At 48.8% G+C, this 24,775-nt stretch overlaps 1 protein-coding gene across 1 annotated transcript in view; it reads left to right on the forward strand.

The window, feature by feature from the left end:
* LOC144149724 (uncharacterized) overlaps window positions 1-24,274 on the forward strand; it is a 34,591-nt gene extending 10,317 nt beyond the window's left edge. Inside the window, exons 3-4 of the mRNA XM_077681377.1 lie at window positions 7,212-8,100; window positions 22,529-24,274. Of these exons, the coding sequence (XP_077537503.1) occupies window positions 7,212-8,100; window positions 22,529-22,686 (1,047 nt within the window). The 3' untranslated portion in view covers window positions 22,687-24,274. The remainder of the gene's footprint in view (window positions 1-7,211; window positions 8,101-22,528) is intronic.
* The last annotated feature ends 501 nt before the right edge of the window (window positions 24,275-24,775 follow it).

Below are 24,775 nucleotides of genomic sequence, written 5' to 3' on the forward strand. Positions count from 1 at the left end.
CAGTTCGCGAAAATGCGTTCTGCTAACCGAATTTTAACCAGACCTTTGGAGCAAGCTCGAAGGGACACTGCTGTGAAGTAGTCTTTTTTGTGGTGGCACTTTGAACTCGGGTAAATTTTGCAGTCCATTACTGCAGTCCAGTCCATTAGTGAATGTCAGAGCCCCAGCAGGATAAAAGATGCCATATTTTGTTCACGGCGGTTGCATTGGCTGCTTCAAGAACGCCATACCAGTTTGCACTGTGTTCTCACGCCCTGTCAGCCTTCAGAATTGTGATTTTTTTCCCCTAAATTTCGGATAATATTGGCTTCTTGTTTCTTCGTGCGCAGCTTGTACGGGCAAATATGCGGGAACGCCAGTAAGGGGGCAAACTGTTTTTTTGCTTTCCAACCAAATTTGACGAAACTTCATTGGCTTGTTCAGTTTTTCTTTTGGCTGATTTCAAATATCTAATTAGTTTTGATGTGAGGTAGCTAGTTTACCAGTTAATTAAAAAATTCCTTAATTGTTCTTGAGAACAGCGGGAAAAAAAAACTATTCAACAAAAGATTACCAGCAAGGCATAAATACATACCAGAAGTTGTGGAGAATGAAATGTGGAAAGTAGTTTGCTTGTTTTCTAATCGCATACACGTTTACATCAATTCTAACTTCTAGGTTTGAACTACTACTGCTAACCATATAAAAATGACACTAACTAATTAACTACTGAAACACAAAATGCGAAATCTGCTTCCCATATCGCATGGTTTACACATACAGCTTCCCGGTGCAAAAAAAATGACCTTCCTAGCTGCATTAGTTGCTGGGCTGTACCTCTCGAGAATTTTGTAGGGTAACTGTGATATCACGCATTGTGAAAAAGTGGGGAATTAGGGGAAAATTGCTTTTTCTTTGTTGAAATCGAGCCTCTATGGCTTGTACCTGGTACTGTTCCACATACGGAATTTTCTGAGAAAAAACTGCAAATCAAGAGAAAAGTGATACTAAAAAAATGCATTTTCGGGCAATTTTTTGTTCGTAAAGACCCATGTGCCCCTTTAAAGGATTGCTACCGACCACGAAATTTCGAAGTTGGGGGAACTATGTAAAAAGCTTCCTTTTTATATGGAGACAATGCCGCCTGTATAATGATTGCCTAATGTGTAAGCGAAAAATGGCCAAACCGAACAGTCCGACATTTGCTGGCGGTTGCAATGGTCACTGTGCACGTTCGGCATAGCGGCTGCGGCTGAGATGTTTCACTTGGTAGGTCTTAGTTTTTCTGCTAGAACACATCACTGCCTCACTCGCTTCCAGTCATCTTTCGTCACACCGAATGTCATGAAATGGTGCGAGGGAAATGAGTGAGAGAGAAATGCGTTTTTAAATTGGTAATTTCTCCGCAATTAAGGTAGTAGTAGTGCCACTTTAGGTAACATTGGGTTCAGGGTAGGGGGGTGGCGGAGGCCCAAAGGGCCCTCGCATCGTCCAGGGCTCTGTCCGTGGCGGCTTCTTGCGTTGCGAGGTCAGAGCTCTCCAGAGCCTGCTCCCAGTGAGAGGGGAAAGGGGTCGCGCAGACACTCACAGAGGGAGCGGAAGTGTGTGTCCAGCACACCGCATGAGGGGCAGTGAGGGGAGGCGAGTTGGTGTGGGTGGGTGTGCACAAGGACAGGGGTGAGACAGCTGCGCATATTGCACAGTTTTGATGCGAATTTGTTTTCCTGCGCCAGGCTGCTCCAAAAGCTTGGAAATTGCAGAAATTGCGCCAAACTGCTCTGAAACAGTCTGAGAGCCAAGGATTTTAACTCTCCCGTCAGTTTCGGAGGGAAAAAATGCTTACTGACGGCATAATTTTCCAGCACCCCCAAAATGGTGCTGTTTGTGAAGGTTTGATTGATCTTGAATAAAAAACCCGCATAAAATTGTCCCCGAGATAGTTTTTTCGAGTCACGATGTCGGGTTGGACATGTTATATTCTGGGCTTTTAAATTTAAAGTTTTACCACCAAAAAACATTGCAAAGCCCTGTAGAAACAATACTCAGTTATGTGTACTGAGGCAACAAACTACTTGCGCAAGTTGATGAAACAACGGCGATTTTCGGAGCACCGTATCTCCGGAACGACATGACTGGGCGCTGCCATCTTGGTGTAGTGAAGATGAGAAAACATGGCCGCCAGGCGAAGCAGTTGCTCTTGGTTCAGGCAGAGTGCTCTTCGCCGATTCCTACCATGGTTTTGGTTATGGGGGTGGCTGGATTTACATTTCGTCGTTTGATCGGGTGCGGGAAGTTGCACGACTTGAAAGGCAGGAGTTCATCAAAAACGACCTGGTGCCCACGAATTCACCGTGTTTCGGCCTTGACTGTGAGGCGTGGTGCGTGCTTGAAGTGAAATTGCGGACCCATTGTGGGGTTATAAAACGCCGAGTTATTGCTGCCTTTGACAGCAAGCTTGCGAGCGGCGGGAATGGGCCGATCGACACTGCAGAAGTGGCGGCGCAGGCTACATCTCGCCGCAAAATGTTCAAGCAGTGTCCTATAGCGGGATGGGCTATTATTGCACGCTAGTAATAATGGTTCATCTATGTCAAGTGAAATTTAATGCCAAAAGGGAGGTGGCTAAACATACCAACGTTACTCAAATTATGATCACAGTGAACGTTCCTTGGGGATTGAAATGGGAGGGCTGCTAGGGTGCGACGACTGTCACCTCGTTTTGCGCAACTTTTGCCGTGGCTCTACACTTGTGCGTAAAGTCGAGTCTGGGGTTACAAAAATAATTATTTCGGCATTCACATGATATTAAAAATGCCTTACGATTGCTTAGTTTTTCAATTCAATATTTTCAACGTCACTCCACGCTATCTATGCATAATGCCTAAAAATTTAAAAATGGTTTGTAAAAAGGTAGTGCATTTCGTTCCTTGTGATACTCTGGCAGAAAAAACTTTATTGAAAGGCTGTTTCAGTGTTATGTACGCTCAAAACCGATTAAAAAGTGCAATCCTCCCCAAGAGTTGCCGAAATTTTGATTTTTTAGGCTCCTAAGGTGACATAATAAATGTCGTTCTTCTGCTCCAAATCAAGGTTCTTCTGCTCCAAAATTGAGATTTCGCTGCTCCAAAAACTGCTCCCAAATCTGATTCAGCTGTCTCACCCCTGCAAAGAGAGTGGGGCGTGGAAAAGTGTGGGTTTGTGAGGGACGCCACATGTGCGCTGCCACCAGCAGTAGCACAAAGTGATAGGCCCTTCGAAGTTGGGCATCGAGGGAGGTGTGTTGAGAGGGTGTGAGCTGTGCGTTCGGGAGGTGATAGCAAAAATGACTCACCACAAAGCACTGCACCCATCTAAGCCAGTGGTTCTCAAATGAGGGTCCGCGGACCACAGGGGGTCTGCGAGAGCATTTTAGGGGTCCGCGTAGCCTCCCTCAAAACTTTTTCCCCTGGCACTCTTTTTTCGATTTTTGCCAGCACTTGCTTGCAATGCAAACGGGTGGCTTTGCCGCATTACATGTGCGTTTAGTTTCTCCGTGTAGCATACATTTTAACATCTGCTTTTTGCACAGCACGCCAGCTATGAGAAAGAAACAAAGACAAACAAAAAAAAGGCAGCATATAGGTGTTTAGAAGACTTTTTAGATTCAAGAGTTAACTGTTTAACATTATGACAAGCATTGTCATTAACGTCAAGCAGAATAGGCAGGCATGGGGTAAGTGTGTGGGCGACTTAGGCTGCAAGTGCATATTGTTTGACATTATGACACCTACCAACATACCCTCCGTCAAGGGGTCCCCCATCACTTTCGTAAGCACAAAAGGGGTCCCCGGGGCAGTCATGGCTGAGAACCACTGATCTAAGCCATTCTAATTCCCTTAGTGCATGTCTCCGAGACGCGATGCGTTTAGTTTTAGACCAATAGTTTGGATTGTGTGAGTGCGCAAGAGACGTATAGTGCCTGTGCTGCTCCTGTTGGCTTGGAGATGCATGCTATAGTTGCGTTAGATTAGCGTGGCCACTTGAGGAAAGTTAGGGTTAAGGTAAGGTGTGTAATTAAGGAGTTTTACGTTTGGTCCACTTTCTTGTAAAGCTATAATATCACGGATTTTGGGCAATGGGGTAGGAGCGCCTGAAGGGTGTACCGCGTGTTTCGATATCCATGGCAGTTTCATTGCCAGAAAACAGTTAATTTAGAGTTCTTGGTTGGGGTCAGCGTCATTAGGAAGGGGGGCGTCCAGGGGCGCTAGTAAGGGAGAGGCTGTGGTCAGGGGCTGTTGGTTGTTGGTTCGCATCTATTCCAGTACCTCGGTTTGAAGGTCATGCATTGAGAGCTTTTATTTGCTGTAGTTTTGTTTTGAAAAGGTACAAAAAGTCTTTGAAATTGAGCACGAAGTTCCCGCGTGGTGGGGACAGAGGCTGCAGTTTGGGGAGGTTGATTGGATTCTGCTTTTCGTTGGAGATGGAGAGGGTGGGAGTCCGATGCAAGGGTAGCTTGTGCTTGTGGCTGTGTTGTGTTGGTGCAGCAGGGGAGCTAAGGGTGGGGGAGTTGAGACGTTGGCGGAGGGCATGATTTTCCTGCGCAAGGCAGGCGTTGTCTTGGTGAAGTTGAAGGATTGTTCCGCCCAGTGTTTGCATTTCGCAAAGTAAGTGTTTAGCGTCTAGCGTACTGCGTGTTAGGGGGTTGGGAATTGGGTAGAGAGGGAAGGGATAGTTTCGGAGGGCTCTGGGGGCTCACCTGTGATGCGGGGCCTCCGGTTGGGTGAGAAGGGAATCCTTGTGTGACTTGGCTGTAGGAACGTTGGCCGGTAATATCGCTGATAGTTTGGGTGGGTGCTGAAGTGGCGGGCGGCATGCTGCTCGTCTTCAGCGAAGCGAGGTGTTGCCCAGTCGTGGCTTGAGAAGTGGTCCTGCGCCATGGTTTGAAGCGGGTGGGGCATCCGTTTGACCCAGTGAGGTAGGCCGCGCCACGTAGGATGCACGAAGGCGTGCAGGGGTGGTTTGGCTGGGGTGCTAGCGTGCTGCAGGTGTTGCAGCGGTTCTCGGTGGGTGGATGAGGGCATATGTCTTTGTGGTGGCCGGGTCGCCAACAGGCAAATCATGCGTTAGAACGGTGGTTTGGGCTAGTTGGTGCATACTGACTGAAATTCAAAGCAGCGCAGACGGGACAAGGAAACGACGACACACGGTGCTGACTAGCAACTGATTGGTTTATTGCGCGGCTTGCGAAATATACCCAAGGAAGGAAGGCGAGAAGGAAACACGATAAAAAAGAAGTGCAACGAACATTACACACAAAACATAAGATCTATACAAGACCCGGGTGCTTGCCCAGGTTCCACGATACATACACGTGTTGCACGAACGTAGCGTGAGCGTGAAATCTGAAGCTTACCTCATTCACAAGGCAGGTGGCGATTGTGTTAGTGAGCCGTCTGTTGAATTACTCAGTAGGGAAATCCGCTATCTGGATTCATAAAAAAATAAATAAAAAAGCTTCACTGTTCAGGATTGCCTTTCCTTGCCTCGCGCCTCTGGCCACGTCTTATATCAGCATTACTACCATTTAATCAATGCACGTGTGTAGATCTTCTGTTTTGTGTGTAATGTTCGATGCACTTCTTTTTTATCGTGTTTCCTTCTTGCCTTCCTTCCTTGGGTATATTTCGCAAGCCGCGCAATAAACCAACCAGTTGCTAGTCAGCGCCACGTCTCATCGTTTCCTTGTCCTGTCTGTTTGCGCTGCTTTGAATTTCAGTTAGTATGCCTCTTGTTTTCTTTTGAAGAGGTAGCAGTGCATAGTGGCTGCCCTGTAGCAGATACAGTAGGGTACTACAGTGCCTTGAAAGAGGATTTTCGCAATTGTAGAGGCGCTAAGCCGCTTTGCGTCGACTGATTCGAAGTGGCTGGTTGTAATCCAAGAGGTTCTGCAGGATAGTGTTCGCATCATCTTCTGGCGGTACCATGAAGATGGCACCTACTACAGTGGCGCTTGGATGAGAAATGTGGTTGGCCCGGGTGTAAGTGGCCTCCTTCCAAAGGAGGGAGGGGAGTTCAAGGTAGCATTGCGCCCGAGCTTCGAAAGAAGTGCTCACAACAATAAGTTGATCGGTAGTGAACAATAAAGTTGATCGGTAGTGCAGGCGTACTTGGTCTGCCGCGTGTCGAGGTAGCTTGGCTTGGTCTTGTAGGACGTCAGCGAGAGTCGCTGCATTGACACTAGTAAGGTCAAGGCGTCCTGTGGACAAAGGATCACCTTAATGGCATTGTCCGGGAGGGTGTCTTCAGGTGGTGTGGGCTTGCATTTGTCGTTTCTGGTGGCGCTTGTGCGGCTGGTCGCTAGCGGTGGAGGCTTGGGTGATCCAGGTTGCTGCTGTGGTTTCCGCTGCGGCGATCTTGCGGCGAATGTTGAGCCATCCGGGTTCCGTGAGCATCTGGGGGTCAATGTCCTCCCCGTCAACCACGTACTCAATTCGTGGGAAGACGAAGTCGACCAGTCGCTTGCACCACCGGGAGCGAACAAGTTTGAAACGTCTACCACGAAGGCCCACGAGGAGGAGGTGGGTGTTGGAGCCGGAGGTGCGCGTGCTAGTAGCACGTGCCTGTGCAGAGCCAGGCACACGTGATCTGGCCGGTGTGGTGAGGAGCTGGTGGAACCGAGTTGGCGTTGAAATGCAGGCTTCGCTCCGCGGCGGTGTGGTCGCGAGAGAAAAATGTTTCTCTCGGGCGTAAAAAAATCACGGGAGTCTAGAAACTCACGGTTCAGGTTCCGGGAAGGTTAAAGTTCGTTCAGGCGTTTCAGTTGTCCGGAGTAGAGGCTCACGAATTGAAGAAACATGGCGTTTGTTCGGAGCTGACGCGAAGGGCGTTTGAACAGCTCGGCCACCTGATGGCGACGCACTTAAAGCGTCTTCGCTGCTGAATGAACACTGAGAGGGCTATGGGGCTCTTGAACTCTTGACTGAACCAAACTTGCTAGTTCCCTTCAGTGTCCCTTTAATCACCGCACTGTACTTCTTTCGGGTGCAAAGTCTGTTAGAGGCACACTTGAGCTGGTTGGTATAGGCCGGCTGTGGAAATGTAGATCGCAGTCATGTGCAGAGAGACACATCAATACGGCTGCAAGGAGTTGACAGCCATCTGTTCGTACAAATGTCTGCGGCTCCGCACGTGTTGTCGCTGCCTTCGCATTGCACAATGTGGCTGATGTGTTGTACGGGTGTCTCTGCGAACAGGACGACGAGTCGAGCATGGAGGTGACCCAGGGGACCTCGGCCGGGCCCTCGCGCAGCCGCAGGCTCATCCCGGCCAGCCGCGTCAAGAAGGAAGTGGAGGACCTGACCAACGGGGCCACGAGCTCCTCGGCCGCGGACGACGACTCGAGCAGCCTCGGAGGCGGGGGCTTCCTGCGGCTGGAGTCCTGCTCGTACCCCGTCAAGCAGGAACCACTTGAGAACGGTGACGAGGACGAGGATGAAGATGACGAGGACGAGGAGGAGGAAGAGGAGGAGGAGGAGGGAGAGGAGGACGAGGATGAGAACAGCGAAGACGTTGACGACGTGGACGGGGAGAGCACCGTCGACGGCATGATCGACGACGACGCCGAGATCGCCACGCCAGCGCCGGGCTCCGGCTGCGGCGTGGACCCCGGCCCGTGCGTGGCGTCGTCGTCCTCTTCGGCCTACCTGCCTCCGGCCGTTGTTAAGATGGAGGAGTTCGGCGAGTGTCCGGCCGAAGACTACGAGATTGAGAACCTGGTCCCGTCCACCTTGGGGGTGAAGGTCAAGACGGAGCCGCCTGATGAGACGGATGCCGAGCCGTCTTCGGCCGACCAGGGCTGTCAGGCCAATGATGGCACCTCGGTGGCGCTGATGCCGCCAGGATTCATCAGCGAGGACGCCGTGCCGTCTTCTTCGGTGGCGGTTGGGTCGTCCATGCTGACAGTGGGCAACGGCGTCCTGGCCGGCGACACTGGCTTCGTCATCTCGAACGCGTTCTCGTCTGCAACTGGCGCCGGGGTGGTCGACGAGGCGGCCGCCGCGCGGAAGCACCAGGCCACGACCACGGGCCGCTCGACGCGCACGGTGTGGACGCAGACGTTTGAGCCGGAGAAGCGCACCGTCTGTGAGTACTTTTCTCTGTCGTTCTCTGCTCGTGTGTCCCTCCAGTGGGGCTCCACAGGGTTGTTCAAGGGAGGTGAAGCATTTGTGTTTGCACTAGACTGTAGATCGCAGGCTGTAGAGCACAGAGTTGCTTTCTGGCAGAGTCATCACACTGAGGTCTCTGTCTTACGTTGCAAGGTGTGCTGCTGATTTAGAGAAGTGTGACTTATGGCACGCACATATGCTTCATGTATGCACTAAATGACACGATGCAATGGACAAAGTGTTGGTGTTTGCAACAGCTGTGACAACAAGGTCCTGCTCCCCACTTCGAGGCCTCTGGAACACCTCAGACGAAATGAGCAAACATGTCCAGCTCTCAGGTTACATGGTCATCACAAAATATCAGGAACTATTGCAGCTGTACGGACAGATGTTCACGGAAAATCTGAAACAATTGGAGCTCAAGGCACATCGGGTAATTCACTCGTGTTCAAGAGATTGTTTCTTGTTGCCTGAAACCGTATCGGCGCTGTTGAGGTTCGTGGTTTCAGAGTTGTTGGTACATGCAGAGTAAAGAAGGTAGAGAAAGTAGTGTCGTGAGTGATTGGCATGTCCTCTAAACGTTCCAGAGAGCACGTGGCTGGTGTTCCTCTGCCTATCAGCGTTGAAAAGTCTGAGTGTTGCACAGTGCTTGCAGGCGAGGCACAAAGAGGAAAAAGGGGGAGGTCATACGGACTATGCAGATTCCTTAAGAATACCTCCTTTAAAGGACAACTCTTTCGTTACCGCCACAAAATTGACCGATTTCCAGGGATCTAAGGAAACGCCTTTTTTTTTTTTGCTAATATTGGTTTAGCACATATGGCGGTGACATAGAATGTGAATGATTGAATGCCCCTTTCTGGTGACACTCTTCTCCAAGATATTTTCACAAGTAATGGTCCCAGAAAAATGCGCTCCGAATCACAATTTTGAGGGTTGCGGGTTGCGGGCAACGCCCCCCGCAACCCTCAAACGCTGGTCACTCTCTCCAACCAGAAAAACAAGGAAGAGATCAAAAGTAAACCAAGCAAATACGACAAACACTCAGACACCCGGGGAAACACGTGCAAGCGCCCGGGGAGAGCTTCTGCGCACGCCGCCTCCCTTGCCCGTTCCCACGCCTGCACTTTACGTGTATACGCCTCGAGATTCGCGATCGCTGCGCCGCCTGCCGCCGCTTCTCCGCGGCGTTTGCGGGATTAGCGCTGCGTGGCTGATAGGTGGTCATGCAGTGTTTTGGTTCTCTTTCGCTTCTCTTTGCCTTTCCGCGCACTAAACAACTTGTTAAGGTGACGTCTATAAGCTAACTGCACGTTTAGGGCGCTTAAAAAAAACAGCGGCGTCTTGTTAGAGCACTCGAACGCCAACAAGAGCTACCCGGGGAGGCGGTTCTGCGCGCTTCTTGGCCGCTCTTGCGGGCGTCGGCGACGGCAGCGGCATATCACCGCTGTCACCTTCGAACACGTCAGCACAAGTGAATTCTATTTATTGTCACCTCGTTTAGACCTGATATTGGCACCGTAAGAGGTTGGTTCGTTTTGCAGCGCAGAAAACAAATGCGGCTTTGCTTCGAATATGTACGTCGTAGAAAAATATGTTTCGGGGATGTGATAACCCAACAGCGTACAAAAACTTGTACCTTTTATGGGAATATAAGCCACGCGAAAATGTTAAGTACACTCAAAGGCTGTGCATTGTCAGATATGTGCCCACTCATGCCTTATGGTAAGAACCAAGGTATATGTTAATGACCACGGGAAAATGAATGGTCTGCAAGTCAGGAGCAATAAATAGAATAGTCGTACGGGAATAAAAAAAAACCGAGTGCAGCTTCTGAAATGCTAAAGACGTTTGTTTGAGCAAGGTAGTATTCACCAGACCAACTAGATGCGAAATGCACTGATATTTCGCTAGACATGGGGGGGGGGGGGGGGGGGGGTGAGGAGGAGGACGCTCAACTGTCGTTGTTTACAAATGCGGAGCGTAATCAACAAATGAACGTTTTATTAATCACACACACAAGCTGTGTGTTCACTTTTCGTTTGTTTTTCGCCTTCAACGAACGGCTGATCATTCGGCGGAGGCATTTTTTGAAGAATACAGGGTAAGCAGTTCCCAATTAAATACGAGGTGTCGATGAAAGAGTTGATTGATTGATTGATTGCAGGGTTTAACGCGCCGACGCAACGAAGACGATGAGGCACGCCGTAGTGGAGGGCTCCGGATTAATTTTGACCACCTGGAGATCCTTAACGTGCGCCGAAATCTCGTACACACGGGCTCGTTGGACATGTCGTATCTGATAAGGGTCTCTGATTTCGGTTTATGCTAGATTCTGCAGTCTCCCAGTGTCATACGACGATGTTTCGAAGAAGAGTTTGGTCGCGGACGCGGATTACTCTATAAGCGCATCTTCGCGCTTCTCGTGGAGGATAAATGTAACAGATGAATCAGCGAGCGCTCACCTCGGGACAAGACGACCCAGCATTAAATTTGCCGTCGTGTGCTGACTCCGGAGTGTAATTTTGCATTATCCATCGTACTTCTTTGGTACAATGTTTGCGAAATTTACGCCGCATTGGCTTGTTCAGGGTACTGACCAATATCTGATGTGATATTGGCAGGCGTAACTTGCGTGCTGTCAGGTATGAGTGCTCCGCTGGATTTTGTAGTGCACAAAGTCGATTTACATCATAGTGTGTATGGCCGCAACATGAACATCGGAGGAAACACTGCTTACGGAGACACTGCCACTAAATTTCAGGGCAGCGGAATTGCAATCTGCATGCAAATGCTGGCTTCGGGACGCCGGCCTGAGACACACGTCCGGCGCTCATATAGATCTTTCTAAGATCGCGTCATAAACGTTTATACTCTCGTGAACACATCAGGCTTGCAAACATAGTGCCTGCTCCACGTTATTCGGTATTTCGAACGCGGACAAACGGTAAATCGATGTCTTGAACGAGCCCCAAAAGCAACGGCGACAGGGGGGAGCGGGCCGGGGACTCCCGCGCCTGCTTTCGAAACGGGCCGCTAGGGGGATTTCAGTGGCGCCCCTACAGGCCGCGCTCGAGGCGTATAACGCCTTGTCCAAAGTTTGACCGCCACCACAAACACGGGGTGACCCGTATCCGTTTCTCTTAACGAGCGCAGCGGGCCCTCAAGGCTCCCCGCCATTCACAGGCGATCCTCGGCAGAAACCATATGGGGCGTGTGGACCCCGCTGCGTCGCATTCCCAACGAAACATCTTCGCACCTCCTTAGTGTGCGCGCGGGCCAACAAAGACACAACCACCGCCTCAAATCGGCCGCCGTCAAAGCACGTTTGACAGCCCCTTGCTCCCCGTTATCAGAAGCGCGTCGGGCCACTTTGTTTTACAACCGTCCCTCTGGCTAAACGCGTGCGCAGGCGGCCCCTGAAGCGACCGCCTCCACGTCCACGCAAAGCTCATCGAGCATCCGACCCGCGGTTTCCCACGCTTGTACTGTGCTTTGCGACTCGCCGCTCAAAACAACGCCACAGCACCGCTGAGGCTCAAGACAATTCGTCTCCACGCAGGCGGCATGATCCAAAGGCCGCCTGCTGTTGACAGGCTGGCTGCCATAAAGCCCTTCAGGCGCCCTTCAGGGAACCGCCGCTTTCCACGCTTTCGACTTTGCAGCGCCGCTGGCGCCTGCAACCCTTACACCTGGAATAGTGCCGGAAGCGTTGCGGGATGTGGGGAGTCGAAAATAACGAACTCAAGGCAGACTCTTTGCAACATATTATTGCCGGAAAAAGTGCACACGTTTGCTTTCACGCCACTACACTTGTATCCCAGCCCACAGAGTTCGCTTCATTTCAAAGACACACAATGGTTCTGGCGCCTTCGAACTCCACAGTGTTTCATCATCATCACCACCACCACCACCACCACCACCAGCCTATCTACGCCCACTGCAGGGCAAAGGCCTCCCCCATGCATCTCCAATTATCCCGGTCCTGTGCTAATTGTGACCAATTTATCCCCGCAAACTTCTTGATCTCATCTGCCCACCTGACTTTCTGCCACCCCCTGCAACACTTGCCTTCTCTAGGGATCCCCTCTGTTACCCTTAACGACCAATGGCTATCTTGCCTTCGCACTGCATGCCCGGCCCACGTCCACTTCTTCTTCTTAATTTCTACTAATATGCCCTTAACACGTGTTTGTTCCTTGACCCACTCCACTCTCTTCTTGTCCCTTAATGTTACACCTATCATTTTTCCCCCGCAGGGGGCACCTTGTGTACTCAAGGTGTTTTGGTGAGTAGCGCCACCACGGTCCCGAGCTCCGCAGGGGTGCCTACTGCCGTAGGCACTTGGTGACTTGCAACACCACGGACCCGAGCACATGTGGGTTGGACCCACCCACGCCCCGGCTGTGTGTGGCTGAGCCGTGTCCGGGGAAAAGGGAATCCTGGTGGCTGAGCCAAAGCCGGGGTTGTTTTGGACCTTCATGGCCCCCCGGTAGAGGCAACACGCCACTTTGGCCCCTGCTTCTCGCAGACGGTGCCCCCGGTCTGACCCGCCCCGGGGGGAACCAGCCAGTCGCCTTTTCCTGCCTCCCTCTCAGCTCTTTCACTTTCCTGTCTTCTTTTTCCACCCCTATCCTGTCATCTCTTCTTTTCCTCATTTCCACACATTTCCAGGCGGCGAGGGTTAACCCTGGGTAAGGAATCAACCTTGAGGACTTAAACAGGGTTATAGCAGCTATGTATGGCTAACGCGCATCTGGCGCGTTCCCAGGTTGGGCTCGGTGGTGGGCGGCCAGCTTAGCTGCTGAATTGATTTCACTTGTTATGGCAACAAAATTTTCTGCATCCCATGATCGTCCTCCAAAACGGGGACGCAACGACGTAGTCCAGCAGTTTTTGACTCCTAAAAAGTCAGAAAATTTCCTAAAGTTCCACGTCATGCACTGTGAAAAAGAAGGCTTGTCAATGAGACGTCTGTCACCATTCTTGGTAGCCAAAGTTCTAACGAATGAGCTAGGCGGCGGTTATAAAGTAAGCAAGTTGGGAAGCGGTGACCTTCTCCTAGAAGTACAAGATGCAGCTCAGTGTGCCAAGTTGACGAAAATAACCACTGTTGGCGACAATCCTGTAAGCATCAGTCCCCACAGATCCATGAACACTACCAGAGGTGTTATCTCTGATGAAGACTTTCTGAACTTGTCTGAGCAAGAACTCCTGGAAGGGTTCGAGGGCCAGAATGTTGTGAATGTTCAACGAATCAAAATACGTAGAGATGGGAAGGAAATTTCGACCAAGCATGTAATCCTCACGTTCTCGACCAGTGTACTGCCCGAGTCTGTCGAGGCAGGCTACGTTAAAATCCCTGTGCGTTTGTATATTCCAAACCCCCGACGCTGCTATAAATGCCAAAGATTTGGCCATGGTTCATTGAGCTGCCGAGGCAAGGCAGCATGTCCAAAGTGTAGCCTCCCCGACCACTCGTCTGACACCTGTGAAGCTCCACTCCACTGTGTAAACTGCATGGGAGAGCACGCCGCGTACTCGCGCTTGTGCCCGCAATGGAAGAAAGAAAAAGAAATAATTGCTCTGGAGTATAAGGAAAACATTACCTTTAGGGAAGCACGACAGAGACTCTTCCTGACACACACTAGCTTTGCCGATGTAGCGCGACGGGGGGCGGCGCTACACTCGGTTCGAGTTCCCCTTGGAACCCTCCCAGCGAGGCCCCAAGGGACACCCCAAGCCCCCTCAGTGCCGGTGGCTAAGGCCACTGCACATGCCACAAAAGAAGCGTCAAGGGCTGCCCCAGCACCCCTTGATGCCAACGCTAGGCCCCTTGCTGGCACTGCAGTGCCGGCCCCTTCTGAGAGGCAGGCTGCCGCAACCAGCCAGCAAAGCCACCTAGGGTTACGGCTCCTGGGAAGGTGTCTTGAGCCTGGGAGGGTGACAGCATGGCACTTCCTTAATCCTTATCCAGCATAAGCTGATGGTAGCTGATAATGTAGTCCAATGGAACTGCAGAGGCCTCCTGAAAAACATGGACGATATCTATGAATTGCTGTCACAACACCAAATAAGTATTACGTGTCTCCAGGGGACACACTTGAGGGCGAACCAAACAAACTTCTTAAAGAACTACTCTGTATTTAGGAAAGACAGAGATGGCTGCATGCATCCCTCTGGAGGAGTTGCGATTATCGTGCAAAAATCAGTGGCATGCCAGTTCTTACCGCTACAGACCAGTTTAGAGGCTGTAGTCATACGAGCCATTATCTTTAATAAGCTGGTAACAGTATGCTCACTGTACATACCTCCAGACCACGCGCTCTCTAGTATGGAGTTTGAAACATTAGTTGATCAGATGCCAGAGCCGTATCTGCTAGTTGGGGATTGTAATGCTCACCACCCACTCTGGGGTTCCGCACGCACGGATGTTAGAGGACGCCTCTTTGAAAAGTTTCTGCTATCATCTGGAGCGTGCATACTTAACAAGAAAGACCCAACATATTATAACACAACACATGCCACGTACTCCTGCATAGATCTCGCCATAGCCTCTCCAGTTCTGTTTCCAGCACTCCAGTGGAAGGTCATTAATAACCTGTACGGAACCACTTTCCAGTGACCACTTTCCAGTAAGCCTCAAGCTTTTAGACATTAAACAAGACAACACTCCATTAGCCTCTCCAGTTCTGTTTCCAGCACTCCAGTGGAAGGTCATTAATAACCTGTACGGAAGTGACCACGTTCCAGTAAGCCTCAAGCTTTTAGACATTAAACAAGACAACACTCCATGCCCACAAAAGTTCAAGGAGGAGGCCGCAGACTGGAAAAAATTCAAAGAGCTCTCTGAGTGTCACTATACACTTATAGACAACCTCGGTATTGACGAAGCTGCTGAGACTCTGACCACCCATATAATTGAAGCTGCGCTGAAGTCCATCCCCCAGACTTCTTCTAGTAGGGTTGCTAAGCCAAAACCTTGGTGGAATGATGATTGCAGGCAGGCCCGTAAGGAACAGAATAAGGCATGGGGTGTCTTGCGTAGGTACCCAACGACCGAAAACTTGGTACTTTTCAAGCGGGCAAAGGCCAATGGCAGACGGATTCGGCGCATTGCGAAAAGAGAAAGCTGGAATCGTTTTGTGTCATCAATCACGTCATATACTGACACGCGGAAAGTATGGAGGAGAATTAAAGCACTCCGAGGAAGTAACACTCTTACGCACCCTTTGGTCAGCACAAGTGGAGACACTTTACAAGACCAAGCGAATGCCCTAGGCAAGCATTTTGAGTATGTATCAAGCTCAGCTCACTATTCAAATAACTTCCTGAGACACAAGAATGCAGAGGAACGGAAGATCGTACGTGACAAACGGCATTCTGAGGTAGGGTATAATTGCCCCTTCACTATGCAGGAGCTTAAAGTTGCGCTCACTACTTGTGGTAAATCATCGCCAGGGCGAGACCGAATAACATATACCATGATTAAGCACCTGCACCACAACACGCTAGAAGCGCTCTTACTGTTGTTTAACAAGATCTGGCGTGCAGGGCGGTTTCCAAAAGTGTGGAAAGAAGCTATTGTGGTGCCGATTCTAAAGGAGGGGAAAGATCCATCACTTGCAACTAGTTTTAGACCGGTCGCTTTGACCAGTTGCTTATGCAAGGTCTTCGAAAAAATGATTAACCGTCGCCTTGTCTACTCTATTGAATCCTACATCAGGGATGCATTTGTTCATAAGCAGCATTGTTTATCAGTTTTCTTTGACCTCTAGAAAGCTTATGACACAGCCTGGCGTTATGGTATTCTTTGTGATCTGCACTGCCTTGGAGTTTGTGGAAACATGCTGAACAGTTTGAAGGATTACCTTTCGGAGCGCACCTTTCAGGTTAGGGTTGGAAACGTCCTCTCGAAGATGTTCGTCCAAGAAAATGGAGTGCCGCAGGGTGGTGTGCTTAGCTGCACCCTTTTTATTGTTAAAATGAATTCCTTAGGAACTGCACTGCCTCGCTGCATATCCTACTCACTATATGTTGATGATGTGCACATTGCCTTTAAATCATGTAATATGTCCATTTGTGAGAGGCAAATCCAACTAGCTGCAAACAAACTTACAAAATGGGCAGATGAGAATGGCTTGTTTTAACCCAGAAAAAAGCACGTGTGTGGTCTTCTCTAGGCAGCGTGGTATCCGCCCAGATCCTGTTATTACACTCAATGAAACACCCATAGCGGTAAAAAAGGAGCACAAATTCCTCGGGGTTGTGCTTGATGACAAACTTTCATTCATTGCACACCTCAAACGCCTTAGAGTTAAATGTTTGGATACAGTCAGGATCCTAAAAGTCCTCTCACACCAGTCTTGGGGTACTGACACAAAGTGCCTATTGGCCTTATTCAATAGCCTTGTGAGGTCCCGCATCGACTACGGGTGTATTGTTTATCAATCCGCCGCGAGAAAAGCACTAAAGATGCTAGACCCTGTCTACCATCTTGGCCTTCGTCTGGCTACAGGCGCTTTCCGAACAAGCCCTGTTTTAAGCCTGTATGTGGAAGCCAATCAGTGGTCTCTTGAAACACAGCGGAAGTACACTGGGTTGAATTATGCTCTAAAAGTGACATCCTTGACCGGACACCCTAACAGCACTCTAGGTAACCAGGCAATCAAGCTTTTTGAAAAGCGACCTGCCACGGCTGAGCCATTTATTCTGTCGGTGAGGGCACTGGCCAAAGGCCTGGGAATATCCTTCACTGACGCTCAGAAAACCAGCTTTGCTGCCCTTGTCCCTCCATGGGATCTGTACCCTATCTCTTGTGATCTCTCTTTTATGAAGATTGACAAAAGAACCGCTCCAAAGCAATTAATTATGCAGCATTTTTTGCTTTTGCAGAACAAGTACAGAGCATCTGAGTTCTACACAGATGCTTCCAAGTCAGCTGGTGCAGTATCATGTGCTGCACATGGTCCAAACTTTTCCACGTCAAAGACTATGCCTAAAGCCACATCTATATTCACTGCTGAAACACACGGCCTTGTATTGGCTGTAGAATATATTATTCAGAACAATGTCCAAAAGTCAGTGATATTCACTGATTCTCAAAGTGCTGTGCAGGCTTTAGTGTCAGGAAAGTTACAAAAAAATCCAGTCTTTAATCAATTGCTAAAACTACTGTGCTCAGCCCACCAACAAAAACTTGAAATCACATCTGTTGGGTCCCAGGTCACTGCGGCATAGCCGGAAATGAGCAAGCAGACAGGAATGCTGTAACTGCAGCTCTTCGGAGTGACCTAGATATTCAAAGCGTCCCGTACGAGGATCTTTAAGCGTACGTACGTAAGAGGCTGCGCGACCAATGGCAGGAAGATTGGAATGGGCAAACAGCAAACAAATTGCACATGGTAAAACCCAATTTAGGTAGATCGATCCGTGAGAAACGAGACAGGATCACAGAGGTTACTCTCTGTAGACTGCGCATAGGCCATACCCATGCTACACATGCGTACCTATTGAAAGGAACAGAACAGCCACGCTGCTTGAGGTGTGGAGGGTCGCTATCAGTCATTCACGTACTGGTAGAATGCAAACTACTTGAACCGCAAAGAAAGCTTCATTTTCCAGAATTGTACACATGCATGATCCCTCAACACCCATTGCTGTTTTTATCAGACGAGCCACTTTTCTCTGTTAGCCGTGTTTTTAAGTACCTCTCTGACGTAGATTTTTTAAGGTATGTGTCATATCACCCGTGAGCCGAGCCACCATCGCACGCTAGAACCCGGCAGGGCCACTCATTGCTACCGCAAAGACGGTGGCAAGGGGTGCACATACAAAATTCCTGTCATAGTGACAAATGTTTTTACTTGGCCCTCTACACCAATTTTTTTTTTTTTTTTTAACAGAACTTTGAGATACCTTTTATTATATATTCTGTACTTTATATTCTCACTTGAATAATCCTCACCATAGTACTGGTGCTCTTTGGCCTTGATGCCCTTGCGCCAAGAAAACCTAACATCATCATCATCAACACCTATCATCTTTACTACTGTGCTTACTACTCGCTAATACGGGTGTGAAAGGGGTGCAAGTCGGCCGACCCCCTGCTGTCCATCTAGCTATATACGAAGATTACTTTCTTTTGCAATTCAGACTTGTTTCTAGTATACACCGATGAACCCATGCTGTTTGTTGATTCGTATACGTGTATGCCAAAGCCACTGACCAAATAAGCGAAGTGCACGGGCCGGCCTCAGCGGGCCAGGCGGCGGCTTGCAGCCATTTGGAATGCCGGATGGAAATGAACGTTTCGTTTCTGCCTATGTCAGCCAACTCCACAGCCATGATTGGCTATCTGGTTTTGCGATGGCGCCGCGTGACGAGAGGGTTTCGTCCAAGAGCACTTGGCTCCGCCGTCGCAAGGTGACGAAAAGTGACGGCCGGCTCATCGCTTTGCGTCATCGTGCGACGTGGCGAATCACAAGTGGAATTGTGCCTTAGAGGAGGGGAAAGAGCCTACACTTGCAACAAGTTTTAGGCTTAGTTGCATTGAGTGCTTCTATGCAAGGTGATGGAGGATACGGTTAACTGCTGATTTGTGCATTTCAAAAGCAAAGCTTTCTGTGCCTCTCTGGTCCGATTGTTTCTAGCCAGACTACGGGCTTTTAGGCCGCTACTGATGCTGGCGCACATGCTGCTATAGGCGCCGGACAGCGCCCATAGGGCGACACGGATGATGATGATGATGATTAGTGACTTTCCCTTTGAATCGGGCGTCAGTTGTCAGCAAACTAACCTATAGATTTGTTTCCTCCCTCCCATCTCTCCCTCTTTTCTGTTTTAAACCCATCGCCCCCACCCCCCTTTTTTCTCCCCTCGCTGTTCTAAATTCTCGTCCGCATGATTACTCCGCCTGCGTACCCATCTCTTCCCTACTTTTCCTCCACCACCACTCCAGTCGCCTCTTCGTCACCTCTATGGCCTTGAAGTTGAGGTTCCCCCTCGCCCCAAATCCCAAAGCCTCCCCCCTCACCCCGCGGTGGCCGTATCTCTGTGCAGCTCCTGACAGTATGGTCTATAGTTTCCCGATCACTGCCGCAGCATGCACATGTTTCATCCTGCTGCCTGTAGCTACCCGTGTATGCCCGGGTTCTCAGGCAGCGCAAAAATGGTGAATTCTGTATAAAAAAACATTGTCCACAAACAAATAAATCAACTTAAAAAAAAAAAGAGAGAAGTCTTCTATTGGGGATTCGAAGTTGGGAATCGCGAAACAATATTCCTAGTGCTCCAGACCACTGGGCCATAAGCTAGCGCTGTCAGGGGTGGAAATATATGGTATATAATGTATAGCCTGTGTTTATTTTTAAGTTGTTTTTGCATTCCAGGCAGTTTAGATGAACGTTTCTTGATTAGCTCTCGTGCTGTGAGTGTCCCTCAGATTTCCACAAATATCTCCACTTTATAGGGAGGGACTGCGTTCGCAGATGTGTGGTCATGCTGCTGCCCGCTGGGCTAGTTCACCCAGCGCAGACAGTGCTTCCCACACCTCAGTTTGACGCTGTAAATAATAATTTAGGTGGATTTCAAATCCTTAGTACCTATGTTATCTTCGCTTACCTTTTTTCTACCAGCATAGCAGCCAGCAAGCGTTGCATGCACGCTTGCGTGGCGCGACTAGGACTAAGCTAGATACAGTTGACAAACTAAGAAACTAAAGGCAGATTCTTCCAGGCACAAACATGTCAACGCTTAGTTTCAACTGAGTGAACGAATTGTCGATACACTGGTCCGACTGGTTCTGTTAGAGGGTGGGGCGAGCCATGCAGTACACAGTCAAGCCAAGCCATGTCATTTTGGCGTCATACGAAACGTCATGGGAAATCGGTAGGAAGGATGCAAAGAGAGAAGGACAGCACTTTCGAATTTATTTTTATACTGAATAAAGGCACGTACACGCGCTCAGAGTGGTCGAAGCATGGCCTAGTAGGTACTCCGGACTACAATTTGTGCTAGTAATCCCGCAATGTTTACAAATCACTTCAGTGTCCCTTTAAATACCCTGTGGGCTTTATTGCGTCACTCGCAGATTTGCTCTCTCGCCTTTACAAAACGTTTTTCATATTGGGAACTGGTGCCGTTGGGCTCGTTGCAGCATTCGTGGATTGGCTCCATGTTTCAATTCTGTATTTGGTCCTGTTGCCGCCTTCTATGCGGGCCGCTCCTCGATTGGACCGTCTTTTGGTGCTAAATTCAAATTTCAGGCCCTCACCTTCTTTATGGCACATTCCCTCTTGAGACGTGACACTGCTCACGTTAAGAGGGTCAGACAACATACAAGCTCCGTCCATTCAAAAGTCTGCAGTGCCCCAATAATGGAGCTATCAGTTTTAACGCAAACTTCAAGCTGTTAATGTACATGTATTAAGGAGAAAGAGATGAAGCAGTGACACCTCCCCCAGCCCAAGGTTTGCACAGGTCTTTGAAAACCTTGAAAACCCTTGAATTTAGTTCAAGGCCTGGAAAGTCCTGGAATTTTTAAAGGGTCCTTGAAAACCCTTGATTTTTCTGGAGATAACCGATGGCCCTATCTTTTCATTAGAATTTAAAGTGTTTGTCATGCATTTTACGTGTTAAAAATGTAAAGAAACATTGTAACAATCGACTTTCAGTTTATTGCGTGAAATTACGAGTTGCGGATTCCCATTATTACGAGGCAACATTGGGAGCAGCACTCCTCAGTAGAATTCATGTCAGTCACGATGCAATCCCGTGAAAGCCGGCTTCTGTTCTCTATCTTGCATGTTCCATCTAGTCTGTGGACGGCCTTTCATTGCATGTTTGCTGTGCCTCACACGCTCCATCTAAGTTTGCTTTTACGTGCGAATGGTGGACGTGTACATAGTTCATCCTGCCTTGCAGCAACACTTGCTGAGTTAATTTCAGCTGATACTCTTGCTCACAAAGCAGGAGATGCAGGCAACATTAACTGAAATCAGTTTTGAAATCAAAGCCTCAGCAAAACACCAAGGAAAAAAAACTAAATATAAACTATGAAAAAAAAATAAAGCTGGGGTAGCATTCATGAACCCAAAGTGCCTATCTAAATGTGCATTAATGTTCTTAGGTAATAGGCAATATCAAAATTTTGCATTTTCTTGAAAAAGTTCTAAATAATCCCAGATAAAACCTAAGATGAGGACCTTGAAAATGTGTTTTCTGGTCCTTGAAAGTCCTTCAAAACCCTTGAATTTTTGCTTTTGAAGCCCGTACGAACCCTGCCAGCCCCTTTCTCGCCGGGCCATTTTGACATCACAGGGACTTCCGTGCGATTGATGGCTGGGGGCCAAAGCCACTGCTGAGAGGCATGACTGTGCGATTGTAGGGGGTGGTTCTGGTTGCGTTTGATGCTGGGGTGCAGTTGACATGTATGTATTTATTGCACAAAAACAAGAAAGGAAGGTCCACCAACAGGCGTAAATTGTCTCGCCTAGGGGCGGACACCGGAACGCCTGCTGGTGTAGGGGAGGTGGGATAGGGAGGAAAGAGTACATAGGAATAGGGGGATAGGGTAGAGGGCTAACATAAATATATAAAAACATGGGCAAGAATAACCTATATACAACGTTAGGTGAAAAAAAAAAAAAAAAAAAACGAAACACTAGACAAACTATTAGCTCCATTTTGAGTTACAGTAGCCAACTGTTCTTTCGGACCCCAGAAATTCGGACTTGCTGGATATTTTGGACTTTCCCGAGGAACCGCCAGTTGTCCCACAGGAGTAATGGCTCACGGATTTTTCGGACTGCTCATTTATCCGGATTTTTCTTTGTTCTCCAGGTCCGAAAAATCCGTCGGCTACTGTATACCTTTATTGTGTAACTGCTTACGTTGGGTTGTGCACATTGTAAAAGTATTTCAATATTTTCTTTTGCCTTTTTTGGTGAAAGCGACATCCTTAGGGGCCAAAGTGTAGTTAGTTGAGTTGCCAAAGGCTAGTTATTTCAAATTAAGTGAGGTGGTATTTTGCCTTCGTGAACCTTTTAGCAACAAGTGGGGCATTTCGGTGCCATGCGTAGGTGTGCGGCATCCTAGAAATGGATTTGGACTTACTAATGACTTGGGCTGGCCACGTAATTAGGCGAAATGAACAACCGGTGAACCAACAGGGTGGATACCAAGAGACACAGGTCTAGAAGAAGGGTAAGGCCGATAGCACCATGGAGGGAAGTTTGGGTAAATAGTGAACTCAAGCAGCGCAGGACAGGAGCGGTTGGAGGTCAATGGACCTGAGTCGGCTGCTGCTGATGCTTTATCATGTTATGCGTTCCTCTTGTCAATTCGTACAGAAAACTAACCCTGAACTTTGTTTGTTTTCTTCCGCGCTTGTCTCCTGCTCGCAGGGACCCAGGTTGCGCAGCTCGGGGACCTGAAGATGCTGTACCACCGGTCGACCCAGACGGACCCTTGGCTGGAGCGCTCGCCCCGCCTGCCGAGGAACACGCGTCGGAAGCGCACCTACGACGAGATTGCCGGTCCCAGCACCAGTGGCAAGAAGTAATGGGCGGCCCCGATTTTGGGAGGTGGGAAGGGGGGAGCGCGAAACGCCACGACAGCTCCTATCCTCTTCTCGGTCCCCTTTTCTTCCCCCCCTGCCGCCGCACCACCATTCTTTTTCTCTTATTCCAAGTTTTCGATCGAGTGTTGTTAAGCTGTACCCATTGATCATCCACTATCAACTGCTATCTGTCTGTCCGTCGCGTGTACTATGAGCAGTAAGAGGGGAACGGGCTAAGAGCTTTCGGCCGTGCCATGTTCATCGGGAGGCATTCAACATGATTGGAGGATGTGCCGTAGCATTAGTCTATTGATCATCCACTGTCAGCTGCTATCTGTTTGTCCGTCGCGTGTAGTATCAGCCGTAAGAGGGGAACGGGCTAAGAGCTTTTGACCATGGTGCATTCATCGGGAAAGCTTTCGACACGAGGAGCGGTTTGGGCCTCCGCGGTAGCCAGAGTACCTGTGGGCTGTGTTTGCACAGGGTGCCTCCTTTTCCAGTTTTGAAGGGTGTTGAAAGGTTGATGGAGCAGCTGAATTCATTTTTGGCAAGTTGGAGCAGTTTGGCTTGGTTTGTGCGGTACGAGGTTTTAAAATTGTTGTGTCGTGACTAGGCTTGCACCTTCAATTTGTGTAAATCCATTGATGCCGCAGCTTTAGTTCTGTGCACCATTGGAACTAAAAACAGCGTGCTGTATGCGTCCGATATTGTTTAAATTCGTCCTTGGCACCTTGTGTTTTGGGATTTGCTCAGTTGAAAGTATATAGTCAGTTGCTTCCTGATGCTTTTGGCTCTTGGCAATTTGAGAGCAGCTTGGAAAAAAAAAAACGCAACGAATGGATGACCTTGTGCGTAGATGCTTGTATCAAGTGTTGCACGGAAGTATCTGGCCCCTTCAGGAAATACGTGTGCCCCGGGAATGTTTGCCGATGCTGTTCTCTGGGCTCATTGTCAGGGCTAGTTGCGTGCACTTGGGAATCTGGAAAATTTGCGTTGTATGAAGAAATAAGCTTGAAAGGAAAATATGTTAGAGGCCGGGTGCGTTGTCTTGTTCCTGTCAGTGTGCTTTGCCAGTTCTGTTTTTCTCTTTTAAATCCTCCACTTTTTTAGCTGCGGCTTTCAGCGTTTCCTTAGAAAATGTCAAACCAGTCATGCTTGCAGTGCTTTCTTTTAACTTCAGTGGATCCTTGTTTGAGCCCCTCCCCCCTTTGTGAGCTGCCAAAGAAGTCCATTAGACTCTCCTGCCTTTTTTTTTTGGTCAGGCTAGACTTGCAAGGCTTGTTCAATTTGGGGTTTTTCTTCCTTCAAAGTGAAATTCCACACGTGCAGATTCTTTGACCAGCGTGTAGCTGCCAATCTTACTTTTTTCGAGTTTTATATTTCCCTTTTTTCTGTATTGTGTTCACTTCGAAGTGCGTTGACTAGGGCAGACGGTGCCCCATATATCGAGTCACCTCCCCTGAAAGTTTGTTGCTGAATGTTTACAGTCTGGAATGGATGGAAAAATGAACGTGTGCAGTTGCACCAGAGTATGAGTGTGCAACACGCAAGTGAATGTTTGTTTGTCCAATAAAACTGTTCCCGACACATGTCTGATGGCTCTGTTTGTCTTTAATCTGATGCTAGTTGCACGGTAATGGATGCGAGGTTGCTTTATATTTGTAACGTTCAAAAGCTTTTGTGCAGTTGACTAGCTGCCGTTTGTTTGTTGCCATTTGTATACGTTGTTTGTTGTATATTTGTTCTCATGTGCAGTACTTGGCTACACTGTTCAAAACCAAAAGGATGCGAAAGCGCAGCAAACAGTTGGTGAGCATGTCGCTGTGCCTGTAATAGGTGTTTGAAAGCGAACAAGATGCTGAAAGTGGGAAATGTTCCTACTGCCTTGTACATCTTTGCAAGCTATGACCTGCAAAAATGCGAACGCTGAAAGTGGATTGGCTAAGAGGTTGTTTAAATCTGATTTGTGAAAGAGGAGATAAGAATCTCGAAATGTAAACTTAGCTGGAACCTTTTGTTGAAACGTTAAAAGATAATAAGGCCATTTTGTGAACTGAATTCATATTTTGTACAAGCGTGCTTTCATAAGTCG

Source organism: Haemaphysalis longicornis, unplaced genomic scaffold, assembly GCF_048455015.1.
Source record: "Haemaphysalis longicornis isolate Haplotype H1 unplaced genomic scaffold, Haemaphysalis longicornis Haplotype H1 scaffold_8, whole genome shotgun sequence".
In the NCBI taxonomy this organism is placed as follows: domain Eukaryota; kingdom Metazoa; phylum Arthropoda; class Arachnida; order Ixodida; family Ixodidae; genus Haemaphysalis; species Haemaphysalis longicornis.